This window comes from Quercus robur, chromosome 7 (assembly GCF_932294415.1).
Source record: "Quercus robur chromosome 7, dhQueRobu3.1, whole genome shotgun sequence".
NCBI lineage: Eukaryota > Viridiplantae > Streptophyta > Magnoliopsida > Fagales > Fagaceae > Quercus > Quercus robur.
Window position 1 is genome coordinate 19,777,575 of NC_065540.1, and position 20,887 is coordinate 19,798,461.

The window sequence follows — 20,887 nt, forward strand, 5'->3', positions numbered from 1 at the left end:
AAAGAGCACATTGAAAACAACATACTTTGGACAAAGGATTGGAAGGTCGAGGAAGAGGTTGCATGTAGGAATGACAATTTTGCCCCTCCCCTCCTCGCTTTGTCTCACGTAGGTTTTTCCCTCCACACATAGGTGGTGAGGCAAGGTTGGGGTGAGATTTTAGCCCCTGCTGTGGGTTGGAGCAGGGAGGGGATGAAATAAATTTAATTATAATTTCAAGTATATTTATATTAATGAAACAAATTTTATTAAAAAAATGTAATAGTTTTGAAGCAAATTTAATATAAAATAGAATTTTATGGGATAGGGTGGGGATGGGACAAAGAAGTTTTTCTCGTCATACTGGGCGGGGCAAGGATGAGGCAGGACAAAGTTATGCGAGGCGGGGGTGAAGATTCGAACTCGCCCCTCCCCATTACCATCCCTAGTTGCATGTACGCCTCTTCATTCATCGCACTATTAAAAATGAATTTTTTACATCCATTTAATAAAAAAAAAAAAAAAATACAAGAGAGGCAACAAATACAACAAGAGGGCAAACAAATGAAAGGTGAGCAACTGGTGCAAATATGTCTTCATAATCAATGCCATACTTTGGAGTAAAGTCCTTTACCATAAATCGAGCTTTATAGTGTTTAATTGAACTATCAAATTGAGTCTTGATCTCATAAATCCGCTTGCACCCAACTGCAAACTTTCCTAAAGGCAAGTAAAAAAGTCCATATGTAAACACCCTACAACTTAAGTTCTCATTCTCCAATGGCAACAACATAAGAGACCTAATGTAAGAGTCTAGCAAAATGTGACATGTAACCCAAATGATGTCCAAAAATAACCTAACCATGAGTATGTAAGGATTAAATCATGCTTACACTATCACATCCCAAATCATAAAATATGAATTTAGATGCATGATTAAATTATCACTCTAGATATCAATTAAAGTAACTATTTCAAAATATAATAAAACTACAAATAATAAAGTTCTTAAATAAACCATTACAATGCCTAAACATCTACAATTGCAAATAAAACCCAAATATCATAAAATCTAAAAAAAAAAAAAAAAAAGATAACTAAAATCATATAAATAATGCCATTCACTATTGAAATTGCCTAGGTACTCTAGAGTTCTACTCTTGCACTTTTTATGTTTTTGGTTAAAAGGATAATTATATTAACAAAACATTAGCCTGTTGGAAGATGGGTATCAGTTACAAAAGGGTTGCTACTAGCAGTTACATGAGCACTGTCAAAGCTTAAAGCCTTTATAACAAATAGGGGAGGGGTTACAAAGGAAACAAAACACTCTGCTTGAGCACATCCAATTTTTGCAAGGGAATCAACTGCTCTATTGGCTTCCTTGTAGTAGTGATTGAACTGGACCTGATTGAAAACTTGGAGAGTGTCCCTGCAATCATTGACCAAAAGTTGGGTTTGCCTATTAGAGTTGGATGAGGAAGAAAGGAGCTTAATAGCTTCAACAAAATCCACATTGATAATAAGATTGTGGATATGAAGATTCTTTGCCATGTGGATGCCATCCTGGAGTGCCTAAAGCTCAACCATAAGGGCAGAGGCGGAGCCAATGTGCCTAGTGAAGCCTTGAAACCATTACCCCTCGGAGTCACGTATGAGGCCCCTATTGCTGACTTTGTGATTAGTAACAGATGCATCAGTGTTAAGTTTGAACCAACCTGAAGGGGGTTTGCTCCAAAAACCTCTGACCCGAGCTCTAGGCATATGAGAAGATGGATTGGAAGTAAGGAAATGGTACTCAAGAGCTTTGGCAATACAATCCTTCAGCAGGTGGGGGTCAAACTGATTGAATTGCAGGGCCATTTTATTTCTTTTGAGCCAAATGGACCAAATACCAAAAAGGAAGAGAAGGTGCCAAGGGACACGATGGTGCCAAGAAGCAAGTCTGGAGGTGTAGTTGGTGTGAAGCCAATCTGTAATAGGTAGACTGAATGTATGGATGAGGCCAGAAGGACGGCTGAGTCGATTCCAAAAACTAATTGAGTGAGGGCATTCACGGAGCAAGTGGTTGATGGATTCCGAGCCAGAATTGCAGATAGGACATCTTTGATCAAGGTTTAACCCCCTTGAGCACAAAACTTCCCTAACAGGAATGCAATAGTATGGACATAGCCATATAAAAATAAGGAATTTTGGAGGCGCTTTTACCTTCCAAATCCAAGATAAATGGAAGTAGGGTGGTTCAAGGCATTTAAGCCTTTTGCAGCAATGTAGGCTGGCCAAAGTGTGAAGTTTCCATCATTGGAGAAAGCCCATGCTATTAAGTCCCCATTTGAGGCTCCCATATTGATAGGAACAGTGTGCAAGATGTTAAGGGTGTGGGCAAGGAGGTCAAAGGAAGGTTGAAAGTGCTAGTTGCCATTGTTATCTATCATGTGGTTGACAAGCTGATGCTCTTCACCCAAATTCAAAGGCCCGTGGAGGTGGGATCTTAAGGTGCCAAGCGAGGGCCATTTATCAAACCAAAATGATGTGTTGATGCCAAAGGTAATGACCTTTCTTAGTCTAGTATCAAGGAGAGGCTTAGCTGCTTTACAGGCAGCCCAAGCGCGATAGCAAGCACCTTTGGATGACCAAGGGTTGCTATTTGGGTTGTTGGTGAGGTATTTTGCTTAAGATAGGAGCCTCCAATTGAGTTTTGTGAGAAGGGTGACGTTTCTGGGCCTTGATTCATGTAGATCGAGTCTACCATGCTCTTTAGGGAGAGTGATAGCATTCCAATTAACCAGATGTAACCTCCTTTCCTTAGGGGTGGAGCCCCACAAAAAGTTCCTATCAGCTCTATTGATCTTAGAGCAAACCTTGGCAGGAAGGAGAGCTCCTTGCATTACATAATTCGGTATGGGGTTTGATGAAGATTGAATAAGTACTCATCTTCCTGCAAGGGAAAGGAGGCTTGCTTGCCAACTAAAGAGCTTTTGTTGAACTTTATGAATAATAAAATTAAAGTCTCTGGTGCCTTGGCCAGCAAACTTGAGGGGGAATCCAAGGTATTGATCAAACTTATTAGTTTCTAGGATGCCAAGAGAGTGGCAGACCAGCTCGTGGTTCTCTGCAGAAGTGTTCTTGGAAAAGAGAATGCGAGACTTATCCTTGCTTACTTTCTGCCCAGATAAAGCGCAAAAGGTGGGTAAAGCTTCCCCAATGGCCTGAGCATTCTTATGAGTGGCCTGACCAAAGAGAATCAAGTCGTCTGTTAAGAATAAGTGAGAGAAGGAAGGGCCGGACCTCGAAGCTTCGACAAGTTTCCAAGTATTGTTAGCAATTTTGTCCAGAATGAGTAGGCCAAGATATTCAATATAAAGGATAAAGATATAGGGCAACAATGGATCCCTTTGGAGGATACCCCGAATGGGGGTGACTTTAAGTTTCCCACCATTGAAAAGAATAGAGACCGAGGTAGACGATATGCAAGCCATGATGATGTCAATTATATTTTTGGAAAAGTTGAAATGAACAAGGACTTCACGAATAAAGCTCCACTCGAGTTTGTCAAAGGCTTTCTAGAGATCAATCTTAAGTGCCATGGTCCCAATCCTCCCTTTCTTTCTTTTTTTTCCATAGTGTGAAGAATCTCTTGGGTAATGATCATGTTATCAAGGCCTTTCCTACCCGGAATAAAAGCTACTTGTAGTGGAGAGATGAGATGATGCATGTGAGGCCGAATTCTATTGATAATAATTTTTTTGATGACCTTATAGATAATGGAGCACAGACTTATGGGTCGAAAGTGATTTAGAGTTTCCGAACCCTCCCTCTTTGGAATGAGCACCACCAAAGTTTGTTTAAGGTAATTGGGAATGCATTTGGAGTGAAAAATTGCTAGTATCTCTTCAATGCCAGATTTCCCCAAGACATTCTAAAAATGTTGTAAGAACCCAGCATGCAACCCGTCCATACCAAGGGCTTTGTAGGGCTTAAGAGAGAACATGGCTTTATGAATTTCTTGTTCTGAAACATTGGTTGATAGTCTTAAGGAGTCCTTGGCAACGAGAGATATAGCCCAGTTTAATTCAAAGTTTGAAGGAGTTACCGAGGAGGTATGGTTTGTGAGGTAGATCTTTTTGAAGCCATTTAGGATGATATCTATAACTTGATCCTCAGAGTCCAACCAGTTACCAAGATTGTCCTTAAGGCGTCTTATCTTGTTGTGCTTCCTGCGGGTGATTATTTTAATGTGATAGAAAGCAGTGTTTCTATCTCCAAGAATCTTCCAGTCAATTCTAGACTTAAGGGCACAAAATTTTTCTTCTTGGTTAAGGATGGCAGTGTATTCTAGAGATAACTCTTTTTCTAGGGAAATCAAGAAAGCTGAAGGTCTGACCGCCAATGCTTTTTGAAGGCCACTAATTCTAGCAAGAATTTTTCTTTTCTTAGCGAATAAGTTCCCAAAGACTTCCTTATTCCAATTGGAAGCCAGAGTTTTGAAGAATGAAGTGGCATGGTTTAGGTTTAGAAAGCAATCCCAAACATCCTCAACAACCCGACAGAACCCCGGATTGTTATGCCACATTTTTTCAAAGTGAAAGGGCCTATCTAGTCGAGAATGAGAGCTACTTGAAAGCTTAAGGAGCAGGGGGCAATGATCCATGCTGATCTTAGAAAGGTGGGTGAACCTAGCCTTAGGGAAAAGAAGATTCTAAACCGGGTTGGCCCAACAGCGGTCCAATCATTGTTGAATTAGTCAGAAACATCTCTGTGGTTTGTCCAGGTAAAAATGGGGCCAAAGAATCCCAAGTCAATCATATTACAGAAGTTCATACAATTACTATATGTTGAGGTACGCCTTAAGCTAACACAGTTGCCTTTTTTTTTTTTTGAACCATTCAAGATGACATTAAAATCCCCAACAATGGATCAGGGAAGATTACGAAGAAGAGAGACTGAGCAGAGATTATCCCAAAGGACTTGCCTTTCCTAAAACCGAGGACTACCATAGATAGATGAGAGGAGCCAGGGAGTGGGAGAGTTAAGTACCTTTACAATAGTGTGGATTTCCTGTTCAATGGCTCTAAGAACATCCAGGTCCACCATATCAGTATGCCTAAGGAGCCAAATCTCCCCAGTATAGCCAATGGGGTCAGTTGTATGGATATTATTATAAGGTAGAGTACAGATTATATCACCAGCTTTAGAGTCGCTTATGCAGGTCTCAGTAACCACCATAATGCCAAAAGAGTGGAAATTAGTTAGGTCACGAATTGTACTATGAAAGGAGGGCTTCATTGCACCTCGACAATTCCAAACTAGTATATTCATTTTGGGAGATAAGGAGTCGGAGAATGACCCACATTCCTGGGTGAATGCCCTCTTAGGCGTCATCCAATTCCATCTGACCTGCTTCAGGTCCATCCTGTATATTGCTAGATCTCGTGCTAGAGTAATGGCATGCTCTAGGACATTCATTTGGGTGTGATACATGACTATCTCAAGGGTGAAGCTCTCAGTTTCCATAAGAGTTTGGATGAGCTTGAGTTGGGGAAGAATGCCTTGAATAAGGACGCTTATTGTTTCCCTTGTCAAGAACATCCTTTGAAAAATTTCCACTGGTGCCAGTTTATTTTCTATGAGGTCCAGCGATGTTTTGGAGAGGCTGGATTGCAAGCGAATCCTTGAGGTGTGAGATTTCCTTTGGGTCGATCCAGTGTGAATCTCCACCACGGGTTTGGTGTGTTGTGCCAAGCTGGGTGGGTTAGAGGAAGGCAACCGTCCCTTTTGCTTACCTCCGTCAATGGGAATATGAAGCTCCATGAATTCATTACAGCCTTGTCTGTCCACCAGTAGATCATTAACGGAACCCATCTAATATTGTTGATTGTAGTGTCGCTTAGCTCCATTGCCTTGTTGTTGATCCATATTGCCCACGACATGGTGAGATAAGGTAGAGAGGTGGGGTGGTGTTGTGAGTTCAGGGGTGTTAAGGAATGGTGACCCAGTTGAGAAACAAAATGGAGCAGAAGGTTGTGGAGGCTTCAATGGCTTAGAAGTATCTAGGTTACCTGCATGGCTATTTTTGGGCTTGCTACTGGGATCGTAATTAGTTGTTCCTTTGGTGGCCACACTTTTTAAAAGAGTGGGCTGGGTTTTCCTTTGAGAAGCTAAGTGATTGGGCTTGGTAGGATAAGAGGCCTCAGAGTGAGGTGGCATGGGAGTTTGAGTGCTATTAGAGGTGATAAGGAGTTTACGTTTCCCTTTGCCTAGAGTTGAGTTGGGGTCAGTACTCATGACTGCATCAAATGGGACGTGAGGTGTGCCCTTGTCGTGTTTAACAGAAGAAGCCCTAGGTTGAAAGGGCAGTTGATGGGACACGCTTGGTGAGTGAGGCTATTTTTTTCCGCTCTGCTTTTTCCGAGAAGCCAACAGCCATGGGCCAAATGACAAAGAAGGGTCGGAGTTCTTGGAAGGTGTATCATTGAGAGGTTCCTATTCCGAAGAGCTACAATCAACAGAATCCTTTGGGGGCGGAGTGGTTTGAGCTGATGTCTGAGTGGTTGGGGCTGTCGACGGAGATTTGATGGTATAGTGGCACGACTCCTTTTTATGCCCCATTCTGCCACAAATAAAACACAAGGACTGGATTCTTTCATACATGAATTTTTGCATGAATTTGCCGATGAGGACCGTTGTTATAAGGGGCTTATCAATTTGGACTTGAACGCACAGCTTAGTATAACGACCTCTAGCGTTGGCCATTGTGTGACTATTAATGCTTAAAACTGGGCCTTTAGCCGATGCTATCTTTTTTAGGACCTCCAGTTCATGGAACTTTATAGGCAATCCCGGAAGGCAAACTCAGATTGCCACTTGAGAGAGGTCAACTTCAGACGCTGAGAACTCCGGTTCCCATGGTTTAATGGCGAGAAAGTGCTAAACAATGAACCACGGTCCTCCTTTCAGAATGTTATCCAGGTCCTCTTTGATCCAGAATCAGGCTAGGAAATAGTCATGACCTAAGTCAACTAAATCCATGTTTCTAGAAGGCTTCCAAAGTTCTCGAACACGTTGAGATAGATATTGGTAACCCACTGCTCGACCAAAAGTTTTTATGATGAGAGCATTGGACCATTGGGCACGAATGTGTACCTTCTCATCTTTAGAAAGAGAAACAGAAGCAACACCCTTGCAGAGGTCATCTTCTTCCAGATCGGAGTCAGATTCTTCTTGCACGTGGTCGAGGAGGTTAAAGGCCATTTCATATGCACCTGGGAGCTGCCCAATTAGCTTTCCTTTGTAACTGATGTTCAGGGGTTTCCGGGGTGTGCCATCTTTGATCTTTTTGGTGCTTCATTGTAGGGTGTCTTCTTCTTCGCGAGAGTGACAGGCTTGAAAGCTCATGACCTTCCTAAACTCTAGTGGCAAATCCTCTACAAAGCATCAATATTGGTAGTGTAAAAAATTTAGCAATTTGATAACATAAAAAATTTAGCAATTGGGCACCACCACTAACACAATAAAATAGTATAACTGTTAATGAAAAAGAAATTTTACTATCTTTGGCTATGCACTATAGCTCAACAGCCAAATTTTTTGGCTTTTCCTCCACTATTGCATCATGCTTTTTATTATTAGTGGTGCTAAAAATAGCAATATGACTTTTTAGCACCAACAATGCTAATGAGCAAAGAAGGAAAAGCAAAAGCCAAACAAACAATTACTCAAAATTGAAAAAAAAAAAAAAAAAAAAAAAAAAAAAAAAAAAAAAAAAACCAAAAACAAGTCCATTGCCCATTATGTGACTTTCCCAAATTCTTCAACACTTCATGTTCTCTCCCAATAACAAATAGAGACCCCAAATTTGAGCTTTGACAGTTCTTTGGTGCTTTAAATTCCATGCAAATCAAAAGTTCCTTGCCCTTGGTAGTGGCGCTGTGGCAGTGGCATCAGTGTTGAATCTAGATTTTGTCTTCAAATCAGACAATGGGTTCCTCAAGTGATGACATCTTTGGATTTGATTTTCTTGCAGATATTCCAAATATGCCATGGTCTTCCCATCTCGACTGAATTAGACTTTAAATCGAAGGTCATACACATGGTTTGTGAACTAGATACTAAAGCCCTAACAACACCATAAGACACTGTTGGCCTTGGGATTCATACCATCAAAAGGTGTACAAACCCTCGTGCTCGTGATATTGCTAGTATTGTACATCGCTACCTAGGGAAGCTAGTTGCAAAAGATGGTAGAAGTAGCGATATTGCTTTGGGCAGTGGCAAAGGTTCGTGAGAGTGCTAGATGTGGCAAGCACAATGGAAAATATGATGAAGACAATGTAGTTCAATGAAACCACCATTGTGTTACTTTGGATCCGAAGACGGTGATATCGCAGAAGTCTGAAGAAAGCACACAAGATGCTTTCTTAGATAAAACGGAAACTAAATTATTAGTTTCTTGTAGTTAACCTTGAATCCATGAATAGGTTTCCTTGAATCCACAATGTGATATTATTCTAGAATTCACTAGAGAGAAGTAATAGACAAAAATTTGAATTTTATGAATATGAAAAACTGAATTGCCTTGGAGGTTATAATGAGTTTAAATAGTAAAAGAAAACCTAGGATGACTAAGAAAATGCTCAAAAATCTCAATTCAAGCTAATCACAAGATTAGAAGCAAAATACTGATTTTGCCCCCAAAAAAAGGGAAAAATTGAGTTAAATGGAAAATTATAAAGTATGGATCTTAAGGGTTGTCTGAAAACAAGCGGGAACTTATTCTAACTTTTGAGCAAAAAATTATTAAGAAAACAAAATTTACTAAAAAGGGCAAAATCATTGTTTCCAGGGGCCTTAATAGAGGAATTTGCCAAAATTAAGGTGCACCTCTTGGCAAAGCAACGACTTTTGATCAAAATACTCCCTTCAAGCAACAAAATTTTATGCAATTCAGTCACCGTCGCCCCGATGATTTCTATAAGTGCTTTTTGGTCTTGCGTCATGACTTTAGCCTCCCAACCCCCCCCCCCCCCCCCCACACAAAATTATTCCAAGAAGGCCTATGTTGTTTGTTCTATATCAGATGATGATAGCAGGTGGTGGTTGCCAATGTTAGAGTTGGGAAAGGTAATGTTTGGTATTTCCTAGATTTGTTGTTGCGGGTTTTTTTTTTTTTCAAATTATTTGAATGGTTTGGTGATTAAGAATCTGACTCGAGCGCATGATGTTAAATTACAGTGTGGGAGGACCACTAGACATTCCTAATGTGGTCCATTGGGGTTACTAAATATATATATATATATATATATATATATATATTTTGAAGAGAGTTTCAACATGTGGTTTTTTTTTTAGTGTAACTAGTCGCTAACCCGTGCGATACACGAGATTCATTAAAAAAAAAAAGCAATATTGCAATTATCATTTGCTGCACTAAATCAGAATGTCTCAAGACTCACTAATCAAATAATACAACTAAATGGAGAAGACCCAAGCATAACATAAAATCTTCACTGATTCAAATATTAAACATTGTCAAACCTAGTACACAATGTGCTTGTGCCCAATAAAAAATTATAAAGAAAATAAGGGATAAAGAAATCCTATATATCAGCTCCATAAAAATACAAACATGCCGATAAGATTAATACCACTACCATAAGTCCATTGACAATGTAATTATTTTCATAGTTACATATATACTGTGAATAAACAAATAAACAAATTGCAATAATGATCGCAACCTTATTTTCATAATAAATAAATAGAATATAGTTACCAATGTCAAATTCTTTTGCTATGACTCAAAAAGAGTAGAAAACATAATACAATACATCTGCATTATATAGAAGAGTACATCATATATGTATTCAACATAAAACATTGAGTTATATAAATTGTTATTAATCTGTATTTCAAATCTCTTGTTAAATAAATTAAAGACACAACCATTAAGTCCATCAACACATATTTGGCAGCTATGTAAATGCAATAACAAAACTCAAAACAATAGATGAGACATTTTCATGGGCAGTGTACTACACAGCCTTATTAAGTGCATCCCTTTTCTGAGGATCCAAATGTCCCTTATAGTGAAATAATGGGCAAATGGCCACTGAATGTTTTTGCATTTTAATCAACCTCAAAGCCTGCATAAAATTAAAGAATAATTAGTGTTATAATTTTTTATAAATTATATCTTCAAGTGACAATTTGCCAAACACATCCATCTAAATCCACATATCCAACTAATTTTCACAATCTAAGCAATAATTACGTCAAAAGCTAAGTGTCCTGTATTAGATTATTAGAGCTATTTATGTCAAATCAATTTCCATTCTCAAATAAAAGACAATGCATTGTCTAATTCCTAGTTTTATAATATTGAAATCAAGTTAGAGCATACACATAGCATTCTGTATGCAAACTTCAACCAAATCACAAAGAAATAACTGGGGTTAGAAGACAAACCAATTTTTGCAACTCCTTTCATTTAGTTATTTCTTATCTATTCATTTAGCAGTTCAACTATTTCAAAGCAACAACTTGAAGGACTTACTTTTTCCATTGCTCAAATACACAAAGGAAGGCCTTGCTCTCTTTTTGTTTCTACATTGGATAGTGACTCCCCTTGAATATGATGTCTGCTTCAAAAGTAACCATTAAGAGACGTGAGCACTTAACAGTACTTCAACAATCATCAATTTGCATATTTTAAATAAGTATCATGCAACATAAACTTAACATGACACATAATGTTCATAAATCATTGTTAAGAAAAATCTAATGCACCTACTTTCATAAGAAACTTACCATGATACATACAGTTCTTTTAGTCAACCAATCATGGATAGGGGGCCATGAAGGCAAATCCTTCTGCCAAGGAATTCAATACATTCTAAGAAACAAAAATGTTATATCCCTCATAACTAAAAAGCAATGCTCTACTAGCTGGAACTCATAAGAATTAAAGAATTCACACAGAGTTGTAAATTAACCCACATAACTTGCAAGAATTCCAAATTAACACAAATTAACACAGAGTTGTAAAGCAATCTCTTGAAAAACTAATAAACAAACAAACAAACAAACAAACAAAGAGGGTAAATTGAAGATAAAAGGGAAATATGAAAAGAAAAAACATTAAGTCCATTAAGTGCATCAACACATATTTGGTAGCTATGTAAATGCAATAACAAAACTCAAAACAATAGATGAGACATCTTCATGGGCAGTGTCCTACATAGCCTTATTAAGTGCATCCTTTTTCTGAGGATCCAAATGTCCCTTATAGTGAAATAATTGGCAAATGGCCACTGAATGTCTTTGCATTTTAATCAACCTCAAAGCCTGCATAAAATTAAAGACTAATTAGTGTTATAATTTTTTTATAAATTATATCTTCAAGTGACAATCTGCCAAACACATCCATCTAAATCCACATATCCAACTAATTTTCACAATTTAAGCAATAATTACGTCAAAAAAAGAAGAAAGCGGTACCAATTTAACAGGATATATCACTACTTGTTATTTGGAAAGCAAAAAATAACAAATTATAGTTCACTAACTCATTTATCCTAAAATTTTCAAATACATGCTAACAAATAGATATTGATATAAAATATTCACCTTGTAACAAAACTTAATAAGTCTCAAACACACATCTTTAATAGCTTTAAATGAATTTGTCATAATTGTATTTAAACTATGGCTCAAGCAATAAGAGGAAGCAAATATTATTCCATAAAAAACTATTCTCTTCTTGTCTAATAATGTTTAGGAGGGTTGTTGCCTTGAATTCAGCTATATTCTCTCAATTCCATCAATCACAGCACATACCATGTTGGCATGAAAAGAAACAAAAAATAATCCAAACAACAATAGAGGACTTTCACAGAACAGACATAAAATTTTTACCAAGCATAAATCAACTACACTCAATTTTCATAGAGTACAAAATGTAAATATTTTGTACTCTAAATGACACAATGGATTCTGCACAGTGACCTTGCCTAATCATATCAAAATATGCCCCAAGGATCCAAAAGCCAAGACAGTATTTAAATTTAAAACTTTCACACTTGACCATAACAACTGCTTGCCTTATAAATCATTTTGCTTTATTCAAATGAAAATCCCAAGTTAACATAAAGCACAATCTTGTAGTCATTTGATTTAAAAAACATTTATTCTATTGCAATGATCATTATAACTTATTCAACAGATTTTAACACCTTTAAATTTAAAGCAACAAAATTAAACAACAATTAATTTGCATTTGTCAAATGACTACACTACAACATTCAAGCTTGAATTACAGAACGATGATCAAGGATAAACCATCTAAATCTAAGAAACAAAGCAAAAACCATTATATAAAAACACACACACACACACACACACACACACACACACACTAAAACACATAGAAACCTAACCCAAATTCCTTTATCAACACAAAATCCTCCAATCTAAGCATGGTCACCATCAAAGGGTCCCACACATTTGAGGGAGACTATCAAACCAACACCCAAAAACCCTTTCAATTATATTTCCACCTTTTTTGCTTCTTGATTTTGTAGATGTCTTCTATCATGCTATGCTTTTCTCATCATTCAACCTTAATTAAAACCAATAACCAAAATAACTAAATTAAAAAAATTAACCCAAAATAACAAAACCTAAATAACATTTAACACAAATTTTTTGTTGTTAACATCTTCCAAACCCATCAATATAAGCTAATCATTCAAAACAAACACTCTCAAACGAAACCCTAAATCATATTTAACAACCAAAAATGAAACCCTAGATCATATTTAACATCCCAAATTATAGAACAAAATAAAAAACTTACCGGTAATGTTTGCGGAGAGAATCAAAAACTTTTTGCCACTAAAGGAGTGGCTGGCTAGCGCCCGCGGACTATAGTTTAGGGGTTTGAAGGTAGAGAAGGGACAAAGATTGGAAGCAGGGGAACGTGTATGTAGAGAGAGGCATGGAGGAAATTGTGTGTTTGAAGATGGAGATGGGGGTCTGGGATTGCGTGAAGAAGAAGAGAGGGAGTTTAATGAGTTTGCGTTACTATGTTTGCGTTTAAGGGGAAGAGTGTTTTTTTAATTTATTTTTTTTTTATCGGGTTTAGGTTTTGGGGAGAAGGAAATTTACGGTTTTAGGCTTCAAGCTTTTTTTTTTAAGGCTGAAATTTTTGGGTGTTTTAGGCTTTGAGCCTTTAAAATTTTTTTTAAGTTTTTTTTTTTTAATATTGTGCTGACGTGGAAAATTGTGGGAGCTTCAAAAACTTTGGCTTTATATATATAGATGAAGGATTGAAATCTATAATAATTTGTCTTTGACTGCTCAACATTTTGCTTTCTTGCCAAGTTTCCAACCATATGATATGATGTTTCCTCAACTTTATGTACCCGAATGTAATCAAATGCTTTTAACGTAATAGAAAAGGAAAAGTTGCTATTATTATAGAAATCTCATAAATAAATTTCATTATTTGTATCTAGTTGGATCATGGATGATGCATGGCTTTCGTCCTACTTTTATCAAAAGAATTATTAAAAGGTCCTTTCCCTGAATCCTTAGTTGTCAAAGCTTTTATTGTTAATTGGCTTTGATAAAGCTAATAATATGGGACACCTTTTGCGATCTAGAGGTATGTGACCCATTCTACTGTCTAAAAATATTTGTTGAGAAAATCCAAAAAATTGAAATGGAATTTATGTTATAAATGTTGTACATTAGCAATTGGCAAAGTCGACGTATTCTGTTTGGAGAGCAGGTTTGATGGTCTAGGATACCATAAAAGTGTAACTTTTTTTAGTTTACTTTGTTTTTGTTGGATTTGTGCCGAAAGAAGGGAGAAATTGGTGAACTGAGCATCCCACAACCACAAAATGTAGGGAATATATATGAAATTCCTAGATTTGTGAGATATGTAAAATTAGAGAAAAATATGCTAGAAAGAAAACAATCACACAAGACAATATTTACGTGATTCGGCAATTAACTTATATCCACAGAGTTATAGTAATTCACTATTTATAGAGAAAAAAAATACAAGGCGTGGTAGTACAATTTTTCTTTCTCAAAACTACATACCAAATTCTAATTTGAAACAACGGTATTTCTATCATGCACAAAGAATTCACAATGGGCTAAAAAAGGAGAAACAAATATTCTCAGGGGCAAGTCTTTGCTTCATGGAATAAATTTAAGAAAATCTCTTGTTATAAATCATAACACTTTTATATTTGGTCGGATTATAATTTAGATTAAACATAATTAGGCTCCATGTAGCCCAACACAACAAGTGTAGTTGTAACTTGTATCTATTTGTAGCAATATTATATCAATGAATAGATATATGCAAATTATAGAATTGGATTTAGAAATATACTCATAAATAAAAAAGACAAAATAACAGATCCTAGATGACCAAGACAATGACACCAAAGATGAGAGGGAGTTGCTTTCGTCGCAAGTGATGAACGTATGCAAGCCGACTTGGATAACAGTATTACAAGAGTGAATGCCCACTGCTGTCACAAAAAGATAATTGCATTGCGTTACAAAATTGCTACAATCAAATACACAATGCCAGCTTTATAATATATAGAAGTGGGTTGTGTGCTTTTCCCCTATATCCTTAAGAACATCTCAATATTGTGAAGCAATAGAAATTTTGACCTAATTAAAATCCTAAACTGTTTAACAAAGAAAAAAAAAGTTGTGAATATGTCGAATCATCATTGATGATTGATTTCTCTTAACAATTTGAGACTTCAATATTTGTAAGTCAGTCTCCCACAGAATATATTGTCAACATTAACCACCAAATTTCTCATAAAGTCATATACTAAACATTCTCTTTACTCTTCTTCTCAACACCAAAATCATCGAGTTTTGGGTGAAATCTGCCTTTAATTGGACAAGTTAAAGTTATTGGGCTACCCTCTATTGTAAGTATTTTTTTTTTTGAGGAAACTCTATTGTAAGTAAAGTACATTATAATTTTATACACTTTAAAATTTATTTTATACTTGTCGGTTGTGATATTATAATTATGTATAAAGTGTTTTTTTTTTTTTGGTATATATTTTTTATTAGAATTTTTTACTATAAAATATCAATTTGAATATAATTAAAAAAAAGAGAGATAGAAATAGAGACAAATGTTAAAATCAATTGAACATCAAATAAGATTTCTTGGTGAATTTGTTACGAGAAATGTAAGAAAAAAAAAAAAAAACATAACTGGAAATTTTGATGAAAAATTTATAAATGAGCAAAATATTCTTCATTAAAATCGAGAAGATGATGAAATAAGAAAATAGAAAGATAACAACGAAAATAATCATAATGATGTTCAAACATTTAATATATTAATTCTTGATTATAAAAGATTAGATTTTGTTCTAAATACATGTATCATTTATAGAATTTTATTGATAATATTTGTTATAATTATTTTTATAAAAAATTATTTTTTGAAACAAGATCATTCGAGAAGTATAACTCAAGATAATAGACACTAAAAGGAAGAATGAGGAGTAAATCAGTAAAGGACGAAGCTATTGAAGAGTACAATAAGATTCCTAAGGTCCACGTAAAATTCCGATATCATAAACATTGTGAAACTTACAATAGGATTTTAATTTATGATGCTTGATCTTAATTTGGTGATTCCTCTTAGTTAGTATAATTTTTTTTTTCCAAGATAATTTGATAGTTATAATGAAAGGAGGAATTTGACCCTTGAATATTTTTATAGAAAACATCAAAAAGTTATAGTTGAGTTACAAGACTTTTGACTTTACTTAATGTAAGGACTCAATTCGTAACGACCCCAAAATGATATTGGATTCGTATGTTAAGGATCCAAACAATATAATTTGTAGAGCGTGGGTATTCAAGAACTAGATTAACCTTTCTAGAAGTAAAAAGATTCAAACTCACGTTTATAGATGGATCAGAGCTGCTATAACCATCGGTTTTTCTTTGAAACCAATATAACTCTTTTCTTTCTAAGTTTTCTTCCTCAGTCTTCACTCTGTTTCTCTTTATCTTTCGATCCCCTTTCTGCATGCTCTCCTTTCATGTTATATACCGCATTCTTTATTCCATCTTCACCACACACGTGTAGGTTGGGTTCAGGGGATCTCTTTCTGTCCCATCTAACACCTTCTGGAACCTCTTTCTAGTAGCTGTAAGGCTGCTTCATCACTATTCAGGCATCACTTTCACATTAATGCGGCCAGAGAGTTGGTTGAGAGGCAATTAATGCGGAGGCAGCTGTTACTATAGATATTTGTTTGCCTTCTCTCTCTCCCACCTTTGGCCCCTTATCCCACCTTGAGTGGTGACGTAGCTCCGAGGTATGTTTGTAACCAGATGGCATCCTGATCGTCCTCGGACTCGTATTGCCGAGAAGGGTTTTGTCCTCGAATGAATACTGAACTCACCTTTCGTGATATTCCCTCTTCCCTTCGTTTGGTTACCCCTTCAATCTGATATGGGCCTCCTCGGGCAGGTTTGCCTCCTCGGATGGGCCACAGGCCCAATTAACTTGACTTTAATAACTTTAGCGACTGATCGGCCCCCACACTTAATATTAAATAACCTTTTAGTGTAGGTGAATTTGGAATCAAAATCTTTTATTCAAACACACACACAAAAACCAGTCAAACTAACACATAATATGTGACTTCCAGGAAAAATAAAAAAGTTAACTGATGAGTGAGAATATAGTAGGTTGATAAGTACAAATGTACAATCCAAAAATTTAACAGTAAGATTGTACGTAGTAAGTTGAGTTGGGTTTAGGAAAATGACATGCAACATTTGGTAATAGTGGCTTATATAAGCTCATATTTAAGGGTGGTAATTTGTGTTAACAGGTCTTGTAAAGATATTCAAATATATAATTAAATCCTAACTCGACTAATTTAATATAATCTTGTAAAAATCCCTCGACCTTAACAAAACTTATTTATTAAGCGTGTTCACGTTATACAACTCATTTTAACTTGTTTAATATACAATCTAAGAAAAATTAAGCAAAAATAGAATTTTTTTCTTCACCTTCTTCTTCTTTATTTTAGGTAAAAGGATTATGACTTTAGGATTGTAGTTATTTTTAAAATTCAAATTTACGTTTAGATAAATATGTTTATATGAATTAGGCCATTTTGACTTATTTATTGTGTTAATGCATGTCGACTTACTTGAACACGAATCTATTTACACTAGAGTACTAAACACTAATGACTAATCCGCAAACAAATGTGTGGTGTTGTATTCACATGATGCGGCAAACATGGCCACCCTTACTCATATCTTCACAGTAATTGCACTTATTAAAAATAGGACGGATTGATCAGACGTACGATACATGGAAGCAGAACCGACATCCATCACATGATGATGATGGCTCCATTTTTTTTTTTGTTGTTGATGTTGTTGTTGTTGGCTAAGCCATGGTGGGTTGGCTCCACTTGTAGACATTAGAATGTTTCACTATCAGATTTCGTCAACCACCTTCAGGGGTGGAGTCAGGAATTTTTGTTTGGGGGCCAAGTTGCGATACTAATATATTTATTAAGACAACCCTCATATATATATATATATATATACACGTTTTTTTTAATATATTCACACATATATACACATTTTTATTTGATAAGTTATATATATACACTCACCCAACAAAAAAAAGAAAAAAGAAAAAGAACTTAGTATTTTCAATCAAAATTATGTTTGATGACAATCTTTATAAAATAAAATTCATTTTTTTTTCCATTTTCATAGTGAAATTCTTAAAATGTTTCATTTTAAATATAAATTATCAAATTTTATACTAAAGTAAGTACAAAATCTTTCAATTGAACTAATAAAAATTTCAAAAACATGCAACTAAAGCCATTAAAATAAGTTAAGCTCCAAACATATTTGAAATTATCTTACTCTAACTTATTATGTATCCACTAAAGACACATTTCATGTGTTGTTTTAGTGACAAGAATTTTATAATGAGTTGATGACTTGTTAATTGCCATATAACTGGTTAAAAAAGATAAATGCAAACATATTTGATATCAAACTTTATCAAATACTTAACAGATGTAAGAGCACATTTTACAATAAAAAATAAAATTGCAAAAAAGAAAGTTATATCTCTATAACTATTAGACCAATTATTTTTTTTAAGAACATCATTAGACTAATTCAAATATTTGAGGGGGCCAACTCTTATTTTTATAGACTAAACTTTAAAAATATTAAAATAATTATATATATAATTAAAAAAATTTCAAAATTTTGGGGGGCCAACCTTCAACTTAGCTCCGCCCCCCACCTTCCATAGCCTACAAGCCCTACAGTACATGACACAATTGCCCTCGTTCCCCAACGAGTCACACTACACTTCTCCACTCCGGTGCAAAGAACACACATTCATATATCTTCTAGGTATATATGGCCTAGAGGACCCCACCCTTTATAACCGTAACCTTTTATTTTTAGATTTAAATAAGTCCATCCTAATCTCACATCAACGGCCCACATTCACTCCCATCTTTTCATGCCATCCCACTTCACAAATTGCATATCTCAATATCCTTTAAGTACAAGCTTCTCACCTCACTCCAGCTCACTCCTCAGTAGTCAGTCCCCACTTCCCTCGTCACGCTGTCTTTTTCCACCCAATGGATTCTGTTTTATCAAAATGGCTTCTCTTATTCTTCTTCACCATTACGCTTACAACGACCACTAAGCTCGCACGTGCTCAACTCCCCGGCACGTGGGAACTTGTGGTCGAGAACGCTGGCATAGCTTCCATGCACACAGCTGTCACACGCTTCAACACCGTGGTCCTTCTAGACCGAACCAACATCGGCCCCTCCCGCAAAATGCTCCCCAAGGGCCACTGCCGTTTCGACCGCACCGACGCCGTTTTGAAGCGAGACTGTTACGCCCACTCCGTCGTCCTCGACCTCCAAACCAAACTAATCCGACCGTTAATGATTTTGACCGACACGTGGTGCTCATCGGGCCAGTTTCTCCCAGATGGTACTCTGTTACAGACGGGCGGGGATTTGGACGGGTTGAGGAAGATCCGAAAGTTCGAACCGTGTGAACGCGATGGGCACTGCAACTGGGTTGAGCTTGATGACGTGGAGCTAAAGGATGGTCGGTGGTACGCTTCGAATCAAATATTACCAGACGGGTCGGTGATTATTATCGGTGGGAGAGCAACGAGTACAGTTGAGTACTATCCGCCGAGAAAAAACGGTGCCGTTGCGCTCCCATTCCTTGCTGACGTGGAAGATAGTCAGATGGACAATCTGTACCCTTACGTTCATCTCCTCCCCAACGGTCACCTTTTCATCTTCGCTAACAACAAAGCAGTGTTGTATGACCACGAGGCTAACATGGTCGTGAAGAATTATCCACCGTTGGATGGGGGCCCACGTAACTATCCATCGGCTGGATCATCCGCCATGCTGGCACTTGATGGCGACTACTCAACGGCTGTGATTGTGGTCTGCGGTGGCGCACAATACGGTGCGTTTATTGAGAGGAGCACGGACACACCGGCGCACGGTAGCTGTGGGCGTATTGTAGCGACAGGACCCGACCCGGTTTGGGAAATGGAGGATATGGCATTCGGGCGGATTATGGGGGATATGGTTATGTTACCCACGGGTGAGGTTTTGATTATCAATGGAGCTCAAGCGGGTACTCAAGGGTTTGAGATGGGTTCGAACCCGTGTTTGTACCCGCTTCTTTATCGACCCGACCAACCAGTCGGGTTACGGTTTATGACTTTGACTCCAGGTACTGTTCCCAGAATGTACCACTCAACTGCCAACCTGTTACCGGATGGACGGGTTTTGATCGCCGGAAGCAATCCGCATGTTCTTTACAGATTCAATGCTGAGTTCCCGACCGAATTGCGAATTGAAGCGTTCTCGCCCGAGTACTTGTCGGCGGATCGGGCGAATATCCGACCCGTGATTGAGGGAATTCCTGAAACGGTGCGTTACGGTGATGTGTTTGAAGTGTCTCTATCTGTTACATTACCTGTTGTGGGGATTGTGGAAGTGAATTTTGGAAGTGCGCCTTTTGCAACGCATTCATTTTCGCAAGGACAAAGGTTGGTTAAATTAGCCGTTAAAAGTGCCGTACCAGACGGTGATGGCCGTTATAAAGTGGGATGTACGGCGCCGCCAAATGGGATGGTTGCTCCGCCGGGTTATTACATGGCATTTGCTGTCAATCAGGGCGTGCCAAGTGTTGCACGTTGGGTACAGCTGGCAGCAAAATGATATAGTTCCTTTAAAAAAACAAATTATTTTATATATATATATATATCTATATATATAGTTTCATTTTTTTGTTTAATTGAAAATATTTTCTTTTTATGAAAGTGCAATTTTAGTTTTCATTACAATTGCACACTGGGAAATTGCAAATTTGTAACTGGTGATAAAAGAAAATGTTGATGAAGAAAACATCTAATGGCTGATGGGTTTTAGACCACTTTTTTTGTTTTGTTTTGTTTTATTTATTTATTTATTTTTGTTGTAATAGCTTAAAGTGTGCGTTGCTTTTTTTCTTGACTGATTGGTAAAAAGGTTGTTAAAGTATGATTTTATGTTGAAAAAAACATGGTTTTTAAAAGCTGTAGCAACTGAGTTAAGGATGATATCGAAGTGATGGATTCAACTGACTTTGATTCAAGGTGATGATGGCATATAAGCTTTGTTGCGTCGGTTTTACAATCCTGAGGACATGGATAATAATTTGAAAATCTTTATTGAGATATCCCTTGAAAAAAATCATTTGGATAGGAACAAAGCTTGGTGAATCTACTGTCTGTAGTGCGTACAATATGGAT

At 36.8% G+C, this 20,887-nt stretch overlaps 2 protein-coding genes across 2 annotated transcripts; one reads left to right on the forward strand and one right to left on the reverse strand.

Moving 5' to 3' along the window:
- Nucleotides 1-3,898: 3,898 nt before the first annotated feature.
- Nucleotides 3,899-4,552, reverse strand: LOC126691131 (uncharacterized). The gene has a single exon (XM_050386204.1). The coding sequence runs from the start codon at nt 4,550-4,552 to the stop codon at nt 3,899-3,901; it is 654 nt and encodes a 217-aa protein (XP_050242161.1).
- Nucleotides 4,553-18,634: 14,082 nt separating this feature from the next.
- LOC126692678 (aldehyde oxidase GLOX) lies at nt 18,635-20,529 on the forward strand. Its single transcript, XM_050388376.1, has one exon. It carries the CDS (start codon nt 18,693-18,695, stop codon nt 20,313-20,315), a length of 1,623 nt encoding a protein of 540 aa, XP_050244333.1. The 5' UTR covers nt 18,635-18,692; the 3' UTR covers nt 20,316-20,529.
- Nucleotides 20,530-20,887: the final 358 nt, after the last annotated feature.